The 15,433-nt window shown below is 46.5% G+C and overlaps 1 protein-coding gene across 1 annotated transcript; it reads left to right on the forward strand.

Moving 5' to 3' along the window:
* Positions 1–435: 435 nt before the first annotated feature.
* Positions 436–9,704, forward strand: ppa2 (inorganic pyrophosphatase 2). Its single transcript, XM_062994736.1, has 12 exons — positions 436–633; positions 1,707–1,771; positions 3,037–3,081; positions 3,634–3,687; positions 3,955–4,074; positions 5,265–5,351; positions 5,445–5,571; positions 6,668–6,795; positions 7,023–7,108; positions 7,233–7,302; positions 8,704–8,743; positions 8,830–9,704. Exons 1-12 carry the CDS (start codon positions 474–476, stop codon positions 8,856–8,858), a joined length of 1,011 nt encoding a protein of 336 aa, XP_062850806.1. The 5' UTR covers positions 436–473; the 3' UTR covers positions 8,859–9,704.
* Positions 9,705–15,433: the final 5,729 nt, after the last annotated feature.

Consider the following 15,433-nt stretch of genomic DNA (forward strand, 5'->3'; position numbering starts at 1 on the left):
GAACGATTAAAATTGGAAAATTGGTGTTAATGTACTAATCAATTATAAAGGCATTTAGACAGACAGACAGATAGATTAAGAGTAATAGTACGCACTATAAAGAAGTATCTTTATAATCACAACAACACACTACAACAACAGGGCCTGAGGGTACACATGGAGGTGTTATTTCGGTATGGTACATCCATGTTGTACTTCATTGTTGCCAGGTGGCGCCGGACCCACTACAACCCTGATCAGGATAAAGGAATCTGTAGATATGAACGAAATTCAACGTGTTATATAATGTGAGTGGTAGATATTGCCAAGATCGGGTAAGATCGACAAAATTCGACTCATTCCGATTGATTCCGAATCGCTCGAATTTGTTCGGCTCACGCGGCTCGGCAAAACTCGTGTAGGATCGGATCTACTCGGCTCGGCTGGCGGAAGCAAGATGGACGGAGTGTAGAAGCGGAGCTGGATGTGGAATAATGCGGTTGTTGTTTCGTTCTGCTTCTCTTCTCATTCACCACACTTCTCTCACACCGAAGCGTTTCTCCAGAGCTGCTCTCACCAGCTTGAGGAACATGTCTGAGTATATAACGGAGGAGAGAGGGAGACCGAATTCTGCCGAGTACAGGATTTATTTCAGTAAGTTACTGTAAGCTGCAGTTAGTTCGCTTTTATTCATGTGTTCATTCACTACAGCTTTACTAAACCCAATCTAATTCTACTAAACCCTTTTAAAGCTGCATTTTACCATTTGTGCATCATTAATACTCTTACTGAGAGTGTATTTTATATAAACAACGCTTTCAGACGAGGTGCACGTTTGTGAGCTGTTCACGCATGCGCGCTGCTGGATCTGCCCTTTCTAGTGTAGTACTGGGAGTCGATTCCGAAGAGTCGATTCACTGATTCCACGCAATGTCAACGCGTCCTTTATAGACAAAAAAGCACATTTTAATCCACTATTACTGTTTATTTACTCGTTTTAACTTATTTTAACGTACACAATCAACACAACATGGAATTTACCCTGGTAAACACGAAATCAGATGATGGTTTTATGCCGTTTACATGCAGTGCAAGGCTCATATATTCCGTATCAGTCTTGAAATAGTCTCTATATGTTTAAATGTATGTTTTTACTCTCCTGTTGGTTGATCTACTGGTTTGAAAGATACATGGCATGTCTGACTGTGCCAGGAGAATGAAGTGGTGCTCCAGAGTTGGCAAAACACAGCCAGACATAAATACACCCACCACCGTACTTCAGTGTTGTTTTGATACACTGTGGTATCGGCCGCTAGCACGCCAGCTAACGTCTCCCTCCGTGTACCGAAAACGCTTCAAGTGTCCCTGTAATTTAGGATACAAATGAGCATCTCCGCCACATCCAAGCTGTACAGCATATCAGCCTCACTACTGGCAAGCCGTAGCCTAGTGGTTAAGGTACAGGACTAGTAATCCGAAGGTTGCTGGTTCAAGCCTCACCAGTGCTAGCTTGCTGCTGTTGGGCCCTTGAGCAAGGCCCTTAACCCTCAATTGCTCAGACTGTATACTCTAACTGTAATGTAAGTCGCTTTGGATAAAGGCGTCTGCTAAATGCTGAAAATGTAAATGGCATGTAGACTCTCCCAGCACAAATCACTCCACCCTCCGCACTCTCTTCTTCACCTCTATATTATAAATGTGTAATGTTTATTTGTGTGTCTGTACAGAGACGTCAGAAGGGAAGTACATCTCTCCGTTCCACGACATTCCTCTGTACGCTTCTGATCAACGGGTCAGTGTTACACTCTCTCACACTCACATTTAACAGCCAATCAGAGCTCAGCAGACCATCGTACTGGTGTACAGTGGAAACCAGTGACTGAGTGATCCGTGAATGATTACAATTAATGATCGAGTACTGAGAGTTTAATATGAAAAACAGTAAATCAAACCCACGTCCGGTTAATTCCAGTGAAGCATGTAGATGCATGCCGCAGTCACACCTCAGATTTGGCTCACGGACAGACGACCTTACAGAATGTCCTCAGCGATTTTTGTGTGAAATGTTGAATCAGAAAGTTGTGAATCATCCAGAGTTAAATGTTGTCAGCGCTGTTTTGTGTTTTCGGGGACTCGCCCCGGTGTGGCGGTGCATGGGGCCTCACTAGAGCACCACCCTGGACAGCGTATCGCCCTAAAGGTGGCGTGGTGTCCCTTTCTCTGCAGTTGGTCAGGCCCTTAAATCCATGATTCACTGGGCGGCATGCATTGGTCTGGTCGGGTTCTGAACAGGTTCGGACAGTTTCCAGTCGTTCTGTTTCAGAGAGCTGTTATTTTTAGCCGTTTAGAGCGCCCCCCAGTGGCTGGGCTGTTTTAGCTTAACTTGATTGACGGTGGTCTGTTATCGCCTCAAAGAAATAGGCAGAATGTACTTCCCTAATGTATTGTCAACCCGTCAGGATTGTTTATAGATGACGTCTCAGAATACCACTGCGTAAGAGGCGCCCAGGTGGCGCAGTGGGATATTCCGCTAGCACACCAGCGCCGAGATTCTGAACTCTGCATTGCCACCGATTGGCTGGGCGCCATCTAGCGGGCATAATTGGCAGTGCCTGCAGCAGACACGGTTCTGCTAGGGTGGGATGACCGGACTATGTGGGCGGGGTCTTCAAACGCTGTGTAAGGACCCTGATTAGCAGATAGAGGCGCCTGTGCAGAGTGCATGGGTGGAAAAGGGTTCCGCTAAGGTCTGCACGTGGGTCGGAGGAGGCTGAGGTTTTCTTAGTTTGAAGATAAATGCTCTCGCTGTGTTTCGGTGGAGTCCTATAGTGTGAGAGATTTATTTCCAGCACTTTATTTCTTTCCCAAGCTCTTGTGCAGCTTCCTCAGGTTGTGTATAGTGTCCCTGTAGAAACTTTAAGATGACTGACTGACCCTGACGTATATTGAAATCACGCCCGGCTCCGTTTGTTTCTGATTTAATGCTTCCTGTGTAAAACGAGGTGTAAAACGAGGTGAATATTCTGCAGTGATTGAACGTTTGATGATATTTTTCAGGAGAACGACGTCCCGACCAAGAGACGGAAGCGAGGCGACGGCGAGGTGAGAGAAATCTAGAATCTAGAACTAAACATCACCTCTGATACTCAGAGCAGATTGAAGTTGTTGTTGTGTGACGATTTTATCTTATATGATAAATAAATAAATGTGTTTTTTAATCACTCTGGTGGTCTAAATCAGTTAAATGGTGCTCGGGTGGCAGGTTCGAATCTCAGCTCTGCTAACAGCCGGTCGGGCGCCTGTACAGACACAGCTGGTCTCTGTGCAGCGCCTCGAGCAGCCAACAGAGGTCGCACTGAACTGGGATCCTTGGTGACGTCCTGGATGAGTTGTCGCTCACTCACTCCTGGGAAGATTTCCCAGCATTTTAACCTTCCTTCTTCTGGAGTTAATGGCTCCCAGTGTGGTTCGCTTTAGTCCTAGTGGTTCGATCAAACTTTGTTTGCTAGCTGCTCGACTTTATCGGTGAGGCTCGAGAGCTCAGTGGTTAAGATACTGGACTGGTAATCAGAAGGTCGCTGGTTCAAGCCTCATCTCTGCCACCTCTATGAATCTAACGGGGGTGTGAATACTTTTGTGTGTTTGCTGTTTCAGCTTCTCTTCAACATGGTGGTGGAGGTTCCTCGCTGGTCGAACGCCAAGATGGAGGTGCGTGAGTTTATTTTTACGATCGGTGTGACCTTTCACAACCGCAGTGACCCCAATCATACAGCCAAAACAACACCGTAGTGGATTCAGGAGGGGGGAGGGGTGCAGAATTAAACCCCATCGGGCTAGCGGGAAGCCGGGCGCCTGCGCAGACGCCACCGGTCGTATTATTCACCGTCTCTTGAATGTAATATGTAGAAGTGGCGTCCTGATACTTCATGTGATGGTATGACACGTGCTTCCTCTCGTACCCCCGTGTGCCCACAGATAGCCACCAAGGAAGCCCTGAACCCCATCAAGCAGGACGTGAAGAAGGGGAAGCTGAGATACGTGGCCAACGTCTTCCCGCACAAGGGCTACGTCTGGAACTACGGCGCCCTGCCGCAGGTACGTGTTGTGTTTTGAGCGGTTTTGATGATGTCATAATGCGGCACCGGCTCCGGTCGTCGAGGGTAGCGCAAAAATCGTCTGTTTATAAAGACGCGGCCTGTTGTTTTATCATCGGAGCTGAACGTATAGGAAGTGTTTAATTGGACGCGGTAATGTTGGGGAGTGTGGGTGCAGCACGGCTCCAGAGCCCTGGGTTGGAACCTCTAGGTTCTAGTCCCATAAAGTGCCGTGGGTTCAAATCTTCACTAAAAAGAGATTGATGTGATTTCTCTACGTTTCTTTTTTGAACTCCAGTTTTTTTTTACCTCCACCCCCCCTCCCCCAAAACCTTAGCTAACCCTCCTGTGCCCCTGCCCCCCTCCCCAATCCAAAAAAAGCATGCTTCATGCTAGTAGGTGGATTGGCGGGTCTAAATCACTCATTTATCCAAGTAAATGAATAAAGGAGTATTTTTGGATGATGGTGATAGCTCAGCAGTTAAGGTTCTGGTCTGGTAATCGGAAGGTTGTTGGTTAATGCCTCATCGTCCCTGTTGGGCCCCTGCCCGAGGCCCCTAGCCCTATTATCGCGGACTGCTAAGATATTATGAATGTAAGTCCATTACGGCTCCCACTGTGGAGTCCCAGAACTTTTGCGTTTCATCAGCAGATGGTTTTATCAGCTGATAATTAGGGGCCTTGATGAGGGGCCCGACAGTGACAACCTGGCAGCTCAGCAGTTAAGGTTCTGGTCTGGAAATCGGAAGGTTGCCGGTTCAAGCCTCGTCTCTGCCAGGTCGTCCCTGTTGGGCCCCTGAGCGAGACCCTTAAACCTAATATCTTGTACTGATAAGATACTAGAAATGTAAATCCATTACGGCTCCCACTGTGGTACTTTAGAGTCCCAGAGCTTTGCATTCCGTCAGCAGATGCTTGTTGCTATATGTTGATAATTAAGGGCCTTGATGAGGGGCCCAACAGTGACAACCTGGCGGCTTGGCAGGAGGGGGCTCGAACCAACGACCTTCCCATTCTAAGCTACCGCCGGTCGGGCGCCTGCACAGACGTGATCAGCTGTATTATTCACCGTCTCTGTGCCTAAGGCGGCCTCTGCTGGCCAGTCGAGGCGTCGCACAGAGACGGTGAATAACGGATAGCAGTGCACTAGGGACTCGGATATGACCAAATTAGGACTCTTTGTTCCTCCAGACGTGGGAGGATCCCCACCACACGGACAGAGACACCGAGTGCTGCGGAGACAACGACCCCATAGACGTCTGCGACATCGGCAGCAAGGTCAGACCCCCCCATCCATCCATATCGGTGCTAAATACCATCAGTACTGGTCCGAAATCCTGGCTGTATGTTACAGATCCGGGTGTGTTACAGGTGTGCTCACCGGGGCAGGTGATCCGGGTCAAGGTGTTGGGGATCCTGGCCCTGATCGACGAGGGAGAGACCGACTGGAAGGTCATCGCCATCAACGCCGAGGACCCAGACGCGGCCAAGCTGAACGGTGAGTGCGCTCTTAGTCGTATCTAATTCCCTAGTGGTATTTGTAATACACGACCGCTTCTTTTCACCCGCGCCGGGATCCGTACGGAGATCCGTATAGCGCACAGACAGTCACGCACTGATCTCCGTTATCCCCGTCTATGTGCAGCGCCTCGACCGGCCAGCAGAGGGAGTAACGTGGAAACCCCCTACACCCGCCCTCCCTCATGACTGTGTGGGCGCCCGACAGGCCGATAGCAGAGCTCAAGATCTATAGGAAGACTTTCCACAAGATTCTGTACAGTGTCTGTGGGAATTCATGCCCATATCGTCATTCTAAGCTTTGTTTTTTTAGTCGTATCCAATTCCCCCTCCGACACGAGTGCAGCACCGACAGCTTCTTTTCACCTGCACCGGGTGGGTTCATACGGAGATCCGTATAGCGCACGGAGAGTCGCGCACTCTATTATCCCTGGCTGGCCAGCAGAGGCCGCTATTGCAGCAGCAGAGGGAGTAATGAGGACTCCCTTTCACCCGCATGACTGTGTGGGCGCCCGACAGGCCGATAGCAGAGCTCAAGATCTGTGGGAATTCATACCCATATAGTCTGAACATTCTAAGCATTTTTTTGCATTTTTCCCTCCCAATTTAGTCGTGTCCGATTCCCCGATGGTACTTTACCTTCACTCCTGACTGAAAAACATGCTTGTAGGTGGATTGGCGGCTCTTAATCACTCCTTTGTCCGACTGAGTGAACTATTTTTGAGGAGGAACCATTTCAGCACTGGTAGCTCAGCACTTAAGGCACTGGACTGGAAATCGGAAGGTTGCTGATCCCTGTTGGGCCCCTGTGTGAGGCCCTTAACCTTAATATCTTGGACTGCTGAGATATTAAAATAAAGGTTGATCGATTGATTGATATTATGAATGTAAATCCATTACGGCTCCCGCTGTGGTTCATTAGAGTCCCAGAGCTCACGTTCCGTCAGCAGGTTTAATAAGATCATAACAGCGCCACCGATCAGCCAGCAGAGGGCGTAACTGCAGCAGTTATGAGGATTCCGTACAGGCGCCCGGCCGAGACCCCGCCCCCTGATCGTACTGTTATCGATGTGCAGGTATCGAGGACGTTCGGGCGAGCAGGCCGGGTCACCTGGAGGCCACGGTGGACTGGTTCAGGAAATATAAAATACCCGACGGGAAACCGGAGAACCGGTTCGCCTTCGACGGACACTTCAAGGACAAGGTACCAGCACCCACTCATCCACGCAACCTACGGCCCCGCCCTGCTCCCTCTACCTACCTTCTTTTATAAGGTGTTTGGTTGCTTAGCAACACACGCGCTGTTTTTCTGACATCACAGACCTGAGGCTTGTGTCGTGTTGCTCGATCGGCTCGCTGTGACCTGCGCCGTGCGCCGGGCCACACCCACTCCTGATCCTGATCCTGATCCTGATGTTGTGTTTTGAACAGGACTTTGCGGTGGAGGTGATTAAATCCACCCACCGGTACTGGAGAGCGCTGGTACACAAACACGCCCAGCGTGGTGAAATCGTCTGGTGAGCTTCATCATCATCATCATCATCATAATCAGTAACGCATCACGTGAGTCACATGACCGGTACCGGGGGCGGGGTTTTCATCCTCGTGTGTGTGTGTGTGTGTGTGTGTGTGTGTGTGTAGTCAGAACTCGTCGGTGTGTGAGAGCCCGTACCGCTGTGCCGACGCCGACGCCGCTGCTGTGGTGAACGCCGTAAGTCTCCAATCACATCAAACACACCAGACCTTCAGCACAAGTAACTCCAGTACACATTTCCATAAAAGTTGGGACGTTTAGTATAAGTCAGTATAAAGAAGCTTCACTGTAGTTTGTAAATAGAAGCAGGTTAAGAATTTGATGCTGTAACAGACTCCACTCAAACAGAATGAGAGTGAAAAGTTGATGGAATGTTTGAAAGGTTCCACAGTGAGCAGGTGAGTCGGTACCAGGTGAGGGAATCATGATCGGGTATAAAAGGATCCACCTGGATCAGGATCGGTCTGTACGAGCGATGATGGGGCGTGGCTCACCACCGTGTTCCAAACTATATCAGAGAATCAATCAGTTCAAAAAGATCATTTCTCACTGCAGGATTATAAATAAGCTAGATTGTTTACCATCTACTGTACATGATATTGTGGAAAGATTGTGCAGAAACGTGCACTGTAGTGTGTGTGTGTGTGTGTGTGTGTGTGTGTGTGAGTGATGAGTGGGGCTGAATTTCCTCCTCACTGTTGTGTAAGTTTCATGTCGAGTGATTAAAGTTGTCTGGTTGCAGTCAGTGCTGATTTTGCAGCGACCAAGTAAATTTTTATTTTTTGGGGGGGGGGCAAATACTTTTTCACAGGGGAAAATGGACATGACGATGTGTAAACTGTCATGCAAGGGGTGAATGAGCACCAGGAGGCGGTACATTTACATTTACATTTACATTTACATTTTTGATTTTCAGCATTTAGCAGACACTACAGTACTGTGACAGTCGATTGTCTAAGCAACTGAAAATTAGGGGCCCAACAGTGGAGACCTGGCAGTGGAGGGGCTTGAACCAGCGACCTTTTGATTTTGAGTCCAGTATCTTAACCACTAGGCTGCACCTGCCTTAAAACTTTACATTTCTGACATTTAACAGAGACTTTTATCCAAAGTGACTTACAGTTATGACTGAACTGAGGGTTAAGGGCCGTGCTCAGGAGCCCAACAGTGGTGAGGCTTAAACTAGCAACCCCCCCCCCCCCCCCACCCCCCCAACAACCACACACACACACACACACACACACACTTACAGACTCACTTCCTAAAGCGGTTGTGGCTCAGGCCGTGGGAGGGTGGAAGGTCATAAAATGAAACGATATATTTGATGTAGTTTCTGTAAAAGTCAGTTTTTAAATCATATTACCGGCGTCCCAATAATTATGGACATGGTTTTATGTTGGAATATAAAGCAGATCAGTTTTTCTTTGTGCAGCCAAAAAAAGGACGGAAGTTTTATCAGATAAATATAAAATCAGGAGAATGAAAACGTCACAGATTCATCTTACTGACCGTCCCAACTCTTTTGGAACTGTGGTGTGTACTCGTGGTGTATAACAGTTTGTGTGTGTGTGTGTGCAGGCTCCAGAGTTAGGAGAGGCTTTAGCTCCTCCTGCAGAAGGTGAGGAATGAATCTCTCTGTATTAGTGAGATGAAGTACGGTGGAGGGTGCACAGTGTGTTAATCAGTGTGTTTCTCTCCCCACAGTGGATAAATGGCACTTCCTGTCTGAGTGATGGTGAGAGGTTCAGCACGGCATCACTCTCACACACACACACAGGATTCTTTACATGCACACACACTATACACACTCACTCGCACACCTTAGGATTCAGTACACTTCTACAGTGAATACACACACACTACACACACACACACACTCTCACACACACACGGAATCCTGAACACACACACACACTCACACACACACGGAATCCTGAACACACACACACACTCACACACACACGGAATCCTGAACACACACACACAGGATTCTGTACACTACTACAGTAAATACACACTCACATACATTATTCACACACTTGCGCATACACTATACACACACACACACACACACACACTGTACACATACTTACACACACACTGTACACTCACACACCAAGGATCCTGTACACTTCTACATGAACACACACTCTGTACACACACACACACACACACACACACACACACACACACACACACGAGTGGTATAGAACATTTCCTTTATTTTGAGGTTAAAAATGAAACTCGAATGATTTTGATCTGATTTATTATGGACTGAACGTTTAAATGATTAAACGCAGCAGGTTTGAACCTGATCAATCAGGTTAAATAAATAAAATCACGCCTTAACACCACATTATTAATGAATATTTAATTTTACTAAAGATAAATGATTTTATTTTCTATTCTGAGAGATAAATCAGTTTTATTTTTGTTTAATTAGCGTTATTATTATTAATATTGTTCCCTCATTAGGGTGGAAATGTTGATTTTGTTAGAACTCATGATGAGATTGTGTCTGTAAAGTTCATTTTCCTGCTGGAACGTTTTTATTTTAATAATAAACGTGTTAAAATGCTCGTGTGTTTTGTTGCTGTGATCCTGATTTATGAAGCTCGTTCTGATTACTGCTAATTCTTCTGCAAACCCACAAGAGGGCATCGACCAGGACGAGGATCTAAAACAACATCTGAGGCTTTGAGAGCTTCAGAACCACAGTGGTGTAGATAATTCTGAGATAACAGAAGCTCAGCACGACCTTGAACCCTCCTGGAACTGCCGTCCAACCAAGCTGAGCCTCCAAGGATGAAAGTTCTTGGTCAGGAAGGTGGTAAAGAACCCAGCGGTCACTCTGATAGATCTCCAGAGGTTCTGTACAGAGATGGAGAACATGTTGGATGGATGGACAACCATCTCTGCAGCCTCCATGAATCAGGTCTTTATGGCACATCAAGGAACTTCTGCTTTTAACGTGACGGACCTGAAGCACCCAGCACACAGAAGATGAAGTGGATTCTGGGAGGCTCTGTCCCAAATCACATCCTACTGCACTAACTACTGTTTAGTACCTAACAGTTGTAGGTACCTAACCTAGAGCAGTTGTGCAGCAGATCAGGTGGTGTGAATACTTCAGCTCCCTGTCGCTGTGTTCTCGAGATTCAAACTCATGACCTCCGAATAATAGATTGAAGTCTTTCAGAATGAAGACTTCAGGATTACATAAGACAGAAGAATGTGTGTAAATCCTGTCATGATTTTTGGGACAAGCTGCTGCAGGATCCAGAGTTCTACTCCCCGACTGAAGGGTTTTTCACACTTTTATTCAAGCGACCCACATAAAGCCTCCACAAGGGGGCGTTCAAGTACAACTTTATCTTATCATCGTTATTTCTACTGGAGCTGCAGGCTGGAGGATGTTTGTGGGGTAGATCTTTGGAGTCGGGATCGCCTGATCTGAAGATCTAGAAGCTTCTCACTGGTTTTACAGTCGGCTGAAGACTGAAGCCTCACTGCGGAATAAACACGAGCTTCTGAGGAGACTGAGGGGCCAGAATTCGGCACAACGGTGCAACGATACAGGAGGAACTGAAGAAGAACTTAAAGAACCACAGGGTTACACACAGCTGCTGAATTCATATTTACATCTACAGCATTTAGTGGATGTTTGATCCAAAGAGACGTAAGTTGTGATTGATGTAGTGCAAGAACTGATTGGATAAAAGGTCTTGCTCAGGGGTCCAACTTGCTCAGGTGATGAGGCTCAGAACCTTCTAATCTCTACTTTAGTACTTTAACCACCGAGCTGCGACTGAATTTGCTCTTTTATTTATTTATATTATGTTTTCTTTACTTTAAAAATGTCCCTGTTGGTTTATTGATGATTAAAATAAATAAAAAACGACAGCAGACGCAGCAGAAGTGCATGAAATAAATATAAATTTTAATAAAAACACCCACATCTGCAATATTAGGAATGATAAACAGCTTTCAGATAAACTGCATCTGTGACTTCAGTACATTACAATACTTACAGTAAATAATTCTGACCCCAGACCGACCCCCAACCCACCGAAAATATCAGGACAGAGACACAAACCATCAAAACAAACCAAACACACTTATTAGTGTCTAAACGAGGAACACCAGAACATGCTAGCTCAGCGCCGCCCGCGTCTTCATCCCAAACTACAGACGTCCTTCAAGTAAAGTTGACTTAACTCCCCACAGTCACTAGAGTACGGCTCTGCCTCCGCCCGCTCCCTCTCCTCCACCCGCTCCGTCCCCACCCGCTCCTTCATTTGTTCCTAATTCAGACCCGAATTCTCCCATGATCACTTGCTGCTGAGGCCGGAACCTGTAGAGCGACCGCGTGTGTTCCAGGCTCGAACCCATCCTCACGCGACACTCCACCGCGGTATCCAGCATGTTGCTAGGGTAACGTTAGGTGTAGGTTACCTGTCGCAGGTGTGTTTGTGGTTGTTATGTTAGAGCACGCTGTGGTAATTTAGTCCCAGTGATACCCTAGTAGATGAAACATTGAACCCTTTCAGTCAGAAATAAACGTTTATAAACACTCCAGTACTATTTCTGCATTTGCCCCTTTTCTCCCAGTCTAGTCATATCCGGTTCCCCAGTGTAGTAGCCGACCACTTCTTTTCACCTGTCTGAGGCGGTTTTACACAGGGATCAGTATTGCATACGGAGAGTCGTGCACTGCTCTCCATTGTTCACCGTCTCTGTGTAGCGCCTCAACCGGCCAGTAGAGGCCACAACTGCAGCTGAGAGAAGGAATCCCTTCAACCCTCCCACCCTCAGACACAGGCAGTCATGTCTGTGTGGGCGCCCGGTCGCCAGCTAGAACTCGCAAGCTCAAAATCTCAGCACGTCAAATACATTTACATTTGTGGCGACTTACAAATATGACTGAACATGATTTAAGCAATTGAGGGTTAAGGGCCTTGCTCAGGGGCCCAACAGTAGCAACTTGGCCATGGTGAGGCTTGAACCAACAACCTTCTGAATACTAATCCAGTACGTTAACCACTGAGCTACCAGTGCCCAAATAAAAGATGCCCGAGTTCCTCTAGTGCTTCTGTTTCTCATTTAGTGGATCTTTTGATCCAAAGTAACCGAGGATCAAAGGATCTGCTCAGGGGTCCAACCATGGCAACCAGGCAGTGGTAGGGCATGAACCAGCCTCCTTCTGAATACTAGTCCAGTACCTTAACCTTAAACTGAGCTACTGCTGCCCACATGTGAACGTTAGAGTCTAAACGTTTCTGGAATAAGAAGCTGTGGTGGATCTGGAGATGTTTGGACCTGTAGGTGAGCAGATCATCTCAGTGTGTTTGGACCTTTTATATTCAGAATATTTCAGGGGCAACGTTCAGCTCAACACGGCTGGTTGAGTGATGATGTTTAGATGTAGCCTCACGTCCAAACTCTTCCAGAAGATCAAGTGTAAAACTGTATGGATGCAACACCAGTTTTTATGAAACAGTTATTATTTACTTTCATTATAACACATTTCTGCAGAACCCTGGAGCCGTGTTATTATATCAGTGGTTTAATATCAATCATTTGTTATAAAAACAGATGAAATGGATCAAATTTGATGCGACTAAGTGAAATCATCACGTTTTTTTAATCATCCTGACTGAACTTTAAGCTTCATGCAGCAAATTATTAACTAGAACTTTCACATCAAGTCTTAAATCATATTTAGAGTCTCACTGTAAACAAAATATAGTATTAAAATCATTATTTATGACTGAAAGGGTTAAACGTGATTCTATTCTCTGTGTGTCAGAAACATGAACCTGGTTTATTTATTTCATGTAAATTCTGAAGTGCTTTCAGAAAACGATTAGAATAAACTGAGGGCGGCGGCATGGTGGCTCGGTGGGTAGCACTGTCGCCTCACAGCAAGAAGGTCCTGGGTTCGATCCCCAGGTGGGGCGGTCCGGGTGGATTTCCTCCGGGAGCTCCGGTTTCCTTCCACAGTGCAAAGACGTGCAGTCAGGTTAACTGGAGACACTGAATTGCCCTATAGGTGAATGTGTGTGTGTGTGTGTGATGGACTGGCGCCTCGTCCAGGGTGTTACTGTGTGCCTAACGCCCATTGAAAAGCTGGGACAGGCTCCTACCCCCCCCCCCCCCCCCCCCCTTCCCGGTGACCTTGATTGGATAAGCGGTTAAGAGAGTGAGTGAGTGAATCAACGGAGAGAGGTTCAGATCCCAGCATGATTAGTGGTTATAAATAAATTCATGTTTTTTATTTCCTAGGAGACGAACTCGCCGTACTTTCCCTTCAGCCAACTCAGTGCATGTTACATGTTACTGTACATCCCAAATAAAAACCCAAACCATTAAAATACTATAAAACGATGCAGGTCGGACATTCTTTACACGCTGTGACGTATTTACAGGGGACTGAAGAGGCAGAAACCGTCCCTGAACCAGAAGAGAGAGAAGAGAGGATCAGCTGAAAAATCCCTGAATTTCTGTTTTATATTGAAATCCGAAGCGTGAAGTTCAAGTAACTCTAGAAAGTGAGTGATGAGGGAGCTGAGCATGGTGACGGAACCTAAACCTGGTGAGAACCTGACCGAGGTGGAGAAGAAGCAGAAGAAAGAAAGAATAAAGACACGATGGTGTAAGAGTCCTATTGCTGAAGTGTTTCTCTTTTCTTTACGTTTGTTTGTTGTTTTTGAGGTATATAACATTAATTCTGTACATCGTTCATAAACCGTCTCACCAGCCGAAAAGATTCTCACATTATACGTGTGTAGCAGGTCTGTGTTTAGCACCAGTTATCAAACAGGTTCAACCACCAGAGAGACGGAACTCCTCTTTACAGTACTGAAACCCAACGCGAACTCAGGAAACGACATTAATTTACTGTACAAATCTCCGCCCGGTATGATACACCTAGATTACAGCGATCCAGCTGCCTTAGAGCCCGACCGTGAGGAACCAAGCTCGCCCCGTTACACCCAACCCAGCCCAGCCCAGCCCAGCGCGTCTGATCCGGACCCGGAGTCCAGCGTCCCAGCGGCACTCGAGTAGCACCGATGGATTCCTCTCATCACAAATAAAAACATTAAAATGCACCACGAGAGGCTCAATATACAGTAAATAGAAAAGTCACGCGACGGACCACGAGAGTCTGAAAGCACCAGGTTCCATCCGAGAGTTCCGACGTCCGTCAGCGGCGTCCGAACAGAAACGGCTCCTAAACCCCGGAGCGGACGCGTAAGTAACAAAAGTGCTTTATAAAAACACGCCACAGTTCCTGTAATTGCTCTTAATTATGAAAATAATTGCTTAGTATTTGAGGTAAGACGATAATAAAGTTTCTGTGAAAGCATTTCAAACCAAAAGCGGAAGCTTCCAGACGCTTCACTTAGCACCGTGAAACAGTTAGCCGCCGCGCGGTCAGTGTTTTACCGTTAGCTTCACGCGGCCCGATCTCGTCATGAGAGAACGCATCTGGAGGAACATCAGCACCCGATAAAACGGTCTGGTTAACCTGTTTACTTTCTCCAAGTTAAAGACTGCACGTCGAGACTGCCGTGCCAACAATGCTGCTCCTGCTAGATGTGACGGGAACCTGCCGTGTTTGCACCAAAATGTCCAGAACTTACAACAGACTTTATCACAGACTGGACTGAATAATGAAGAACTCGCGTTATTTTTGCTAGTTTGTATGATTTGCAATGAAAACAAAACATCAGTTGAAGCTTTTAACCGGAACCTGGGAAAGTAAAGGCACGAAGTAAAACGGCTAAATACACTCGCTAATCTGTTGTTGTTTTTATCTGAACTTACAGATTATTTCTTTATTTCTACGCTACATTTACAATATATGTTTTGTGTAGATTATATTGACTCATGACTTGACTCGGACTCTAGCCTAAAGACTCGTGACTTGACTCGGACTCGTATTTTGTGACTTGTGAACATCTCTGGCAGGCGCTTGGAAAATTAAAATACGAGCAGTTTTTCAGTTTCTGTTTGTTTGTTATTTGATTTTTGATCTTGTGATGAATAACGGCTCGTTTTCCTGTTTTTTAGTTTTGGTTCTTGAAGTGAAAACGAATTCCGCAGGTACACGGACTGATGTTCCTCTCAGAGCTAAACGATGTGAGACCTGAATCGGACATCGATCTGTTAGACGTCGAGACTATCTTTAGAGATAACGTTTTGTTTCTGGTGTGGATTAAACCTCTGCTGACGTCGTAAGTGCACGGCCGAAGTGCTTCGTCATGAGGTAAACCTCCGGAGGTAGTTTGGCGTTCGTTACTAA

The sequence above is a fragment of the Trichomycterus rosablanca genome, chromosome 5, assembly GCF_030014385.1.
Source record: "Trichomycterus rosablanca isolate fTriRos1 chromosome 5, fTriRos1.hap1, whole genome shotgun sequence".
NCBI lineage: Eukaryota > Metazoa > Chordata > Actinopteri > Siluriformes > Trichomycteridae > Trichomycterus > Trichomycterus rosablanca.

Excerpts from the sequence above, each read along its gene's own strand:
- ppa2 (XM_062994736.1), top strand. The coding sequence starts at position 474 with ATGCGGTTGTTGTTTCGTTCTGCTTCTCTTCTCATTCACCACACTTCT. Across the intron at positions 3,082-3,633 it reads GGAAGCGAGGCGACGGCGAG|CTTCTCTTCAACATGGTGGT; the intron begins GTGAGAGAAATC and ends TTGCTGTTTCAG. Across the intron at positions 7,109-7,232 it reads CAGCGTGGTGAAATCGTCTG|TCAGAACTCGTCGGTGTGTG; the intron begins GTGAGCTTCATC and ends GTGTGTGTGTAG.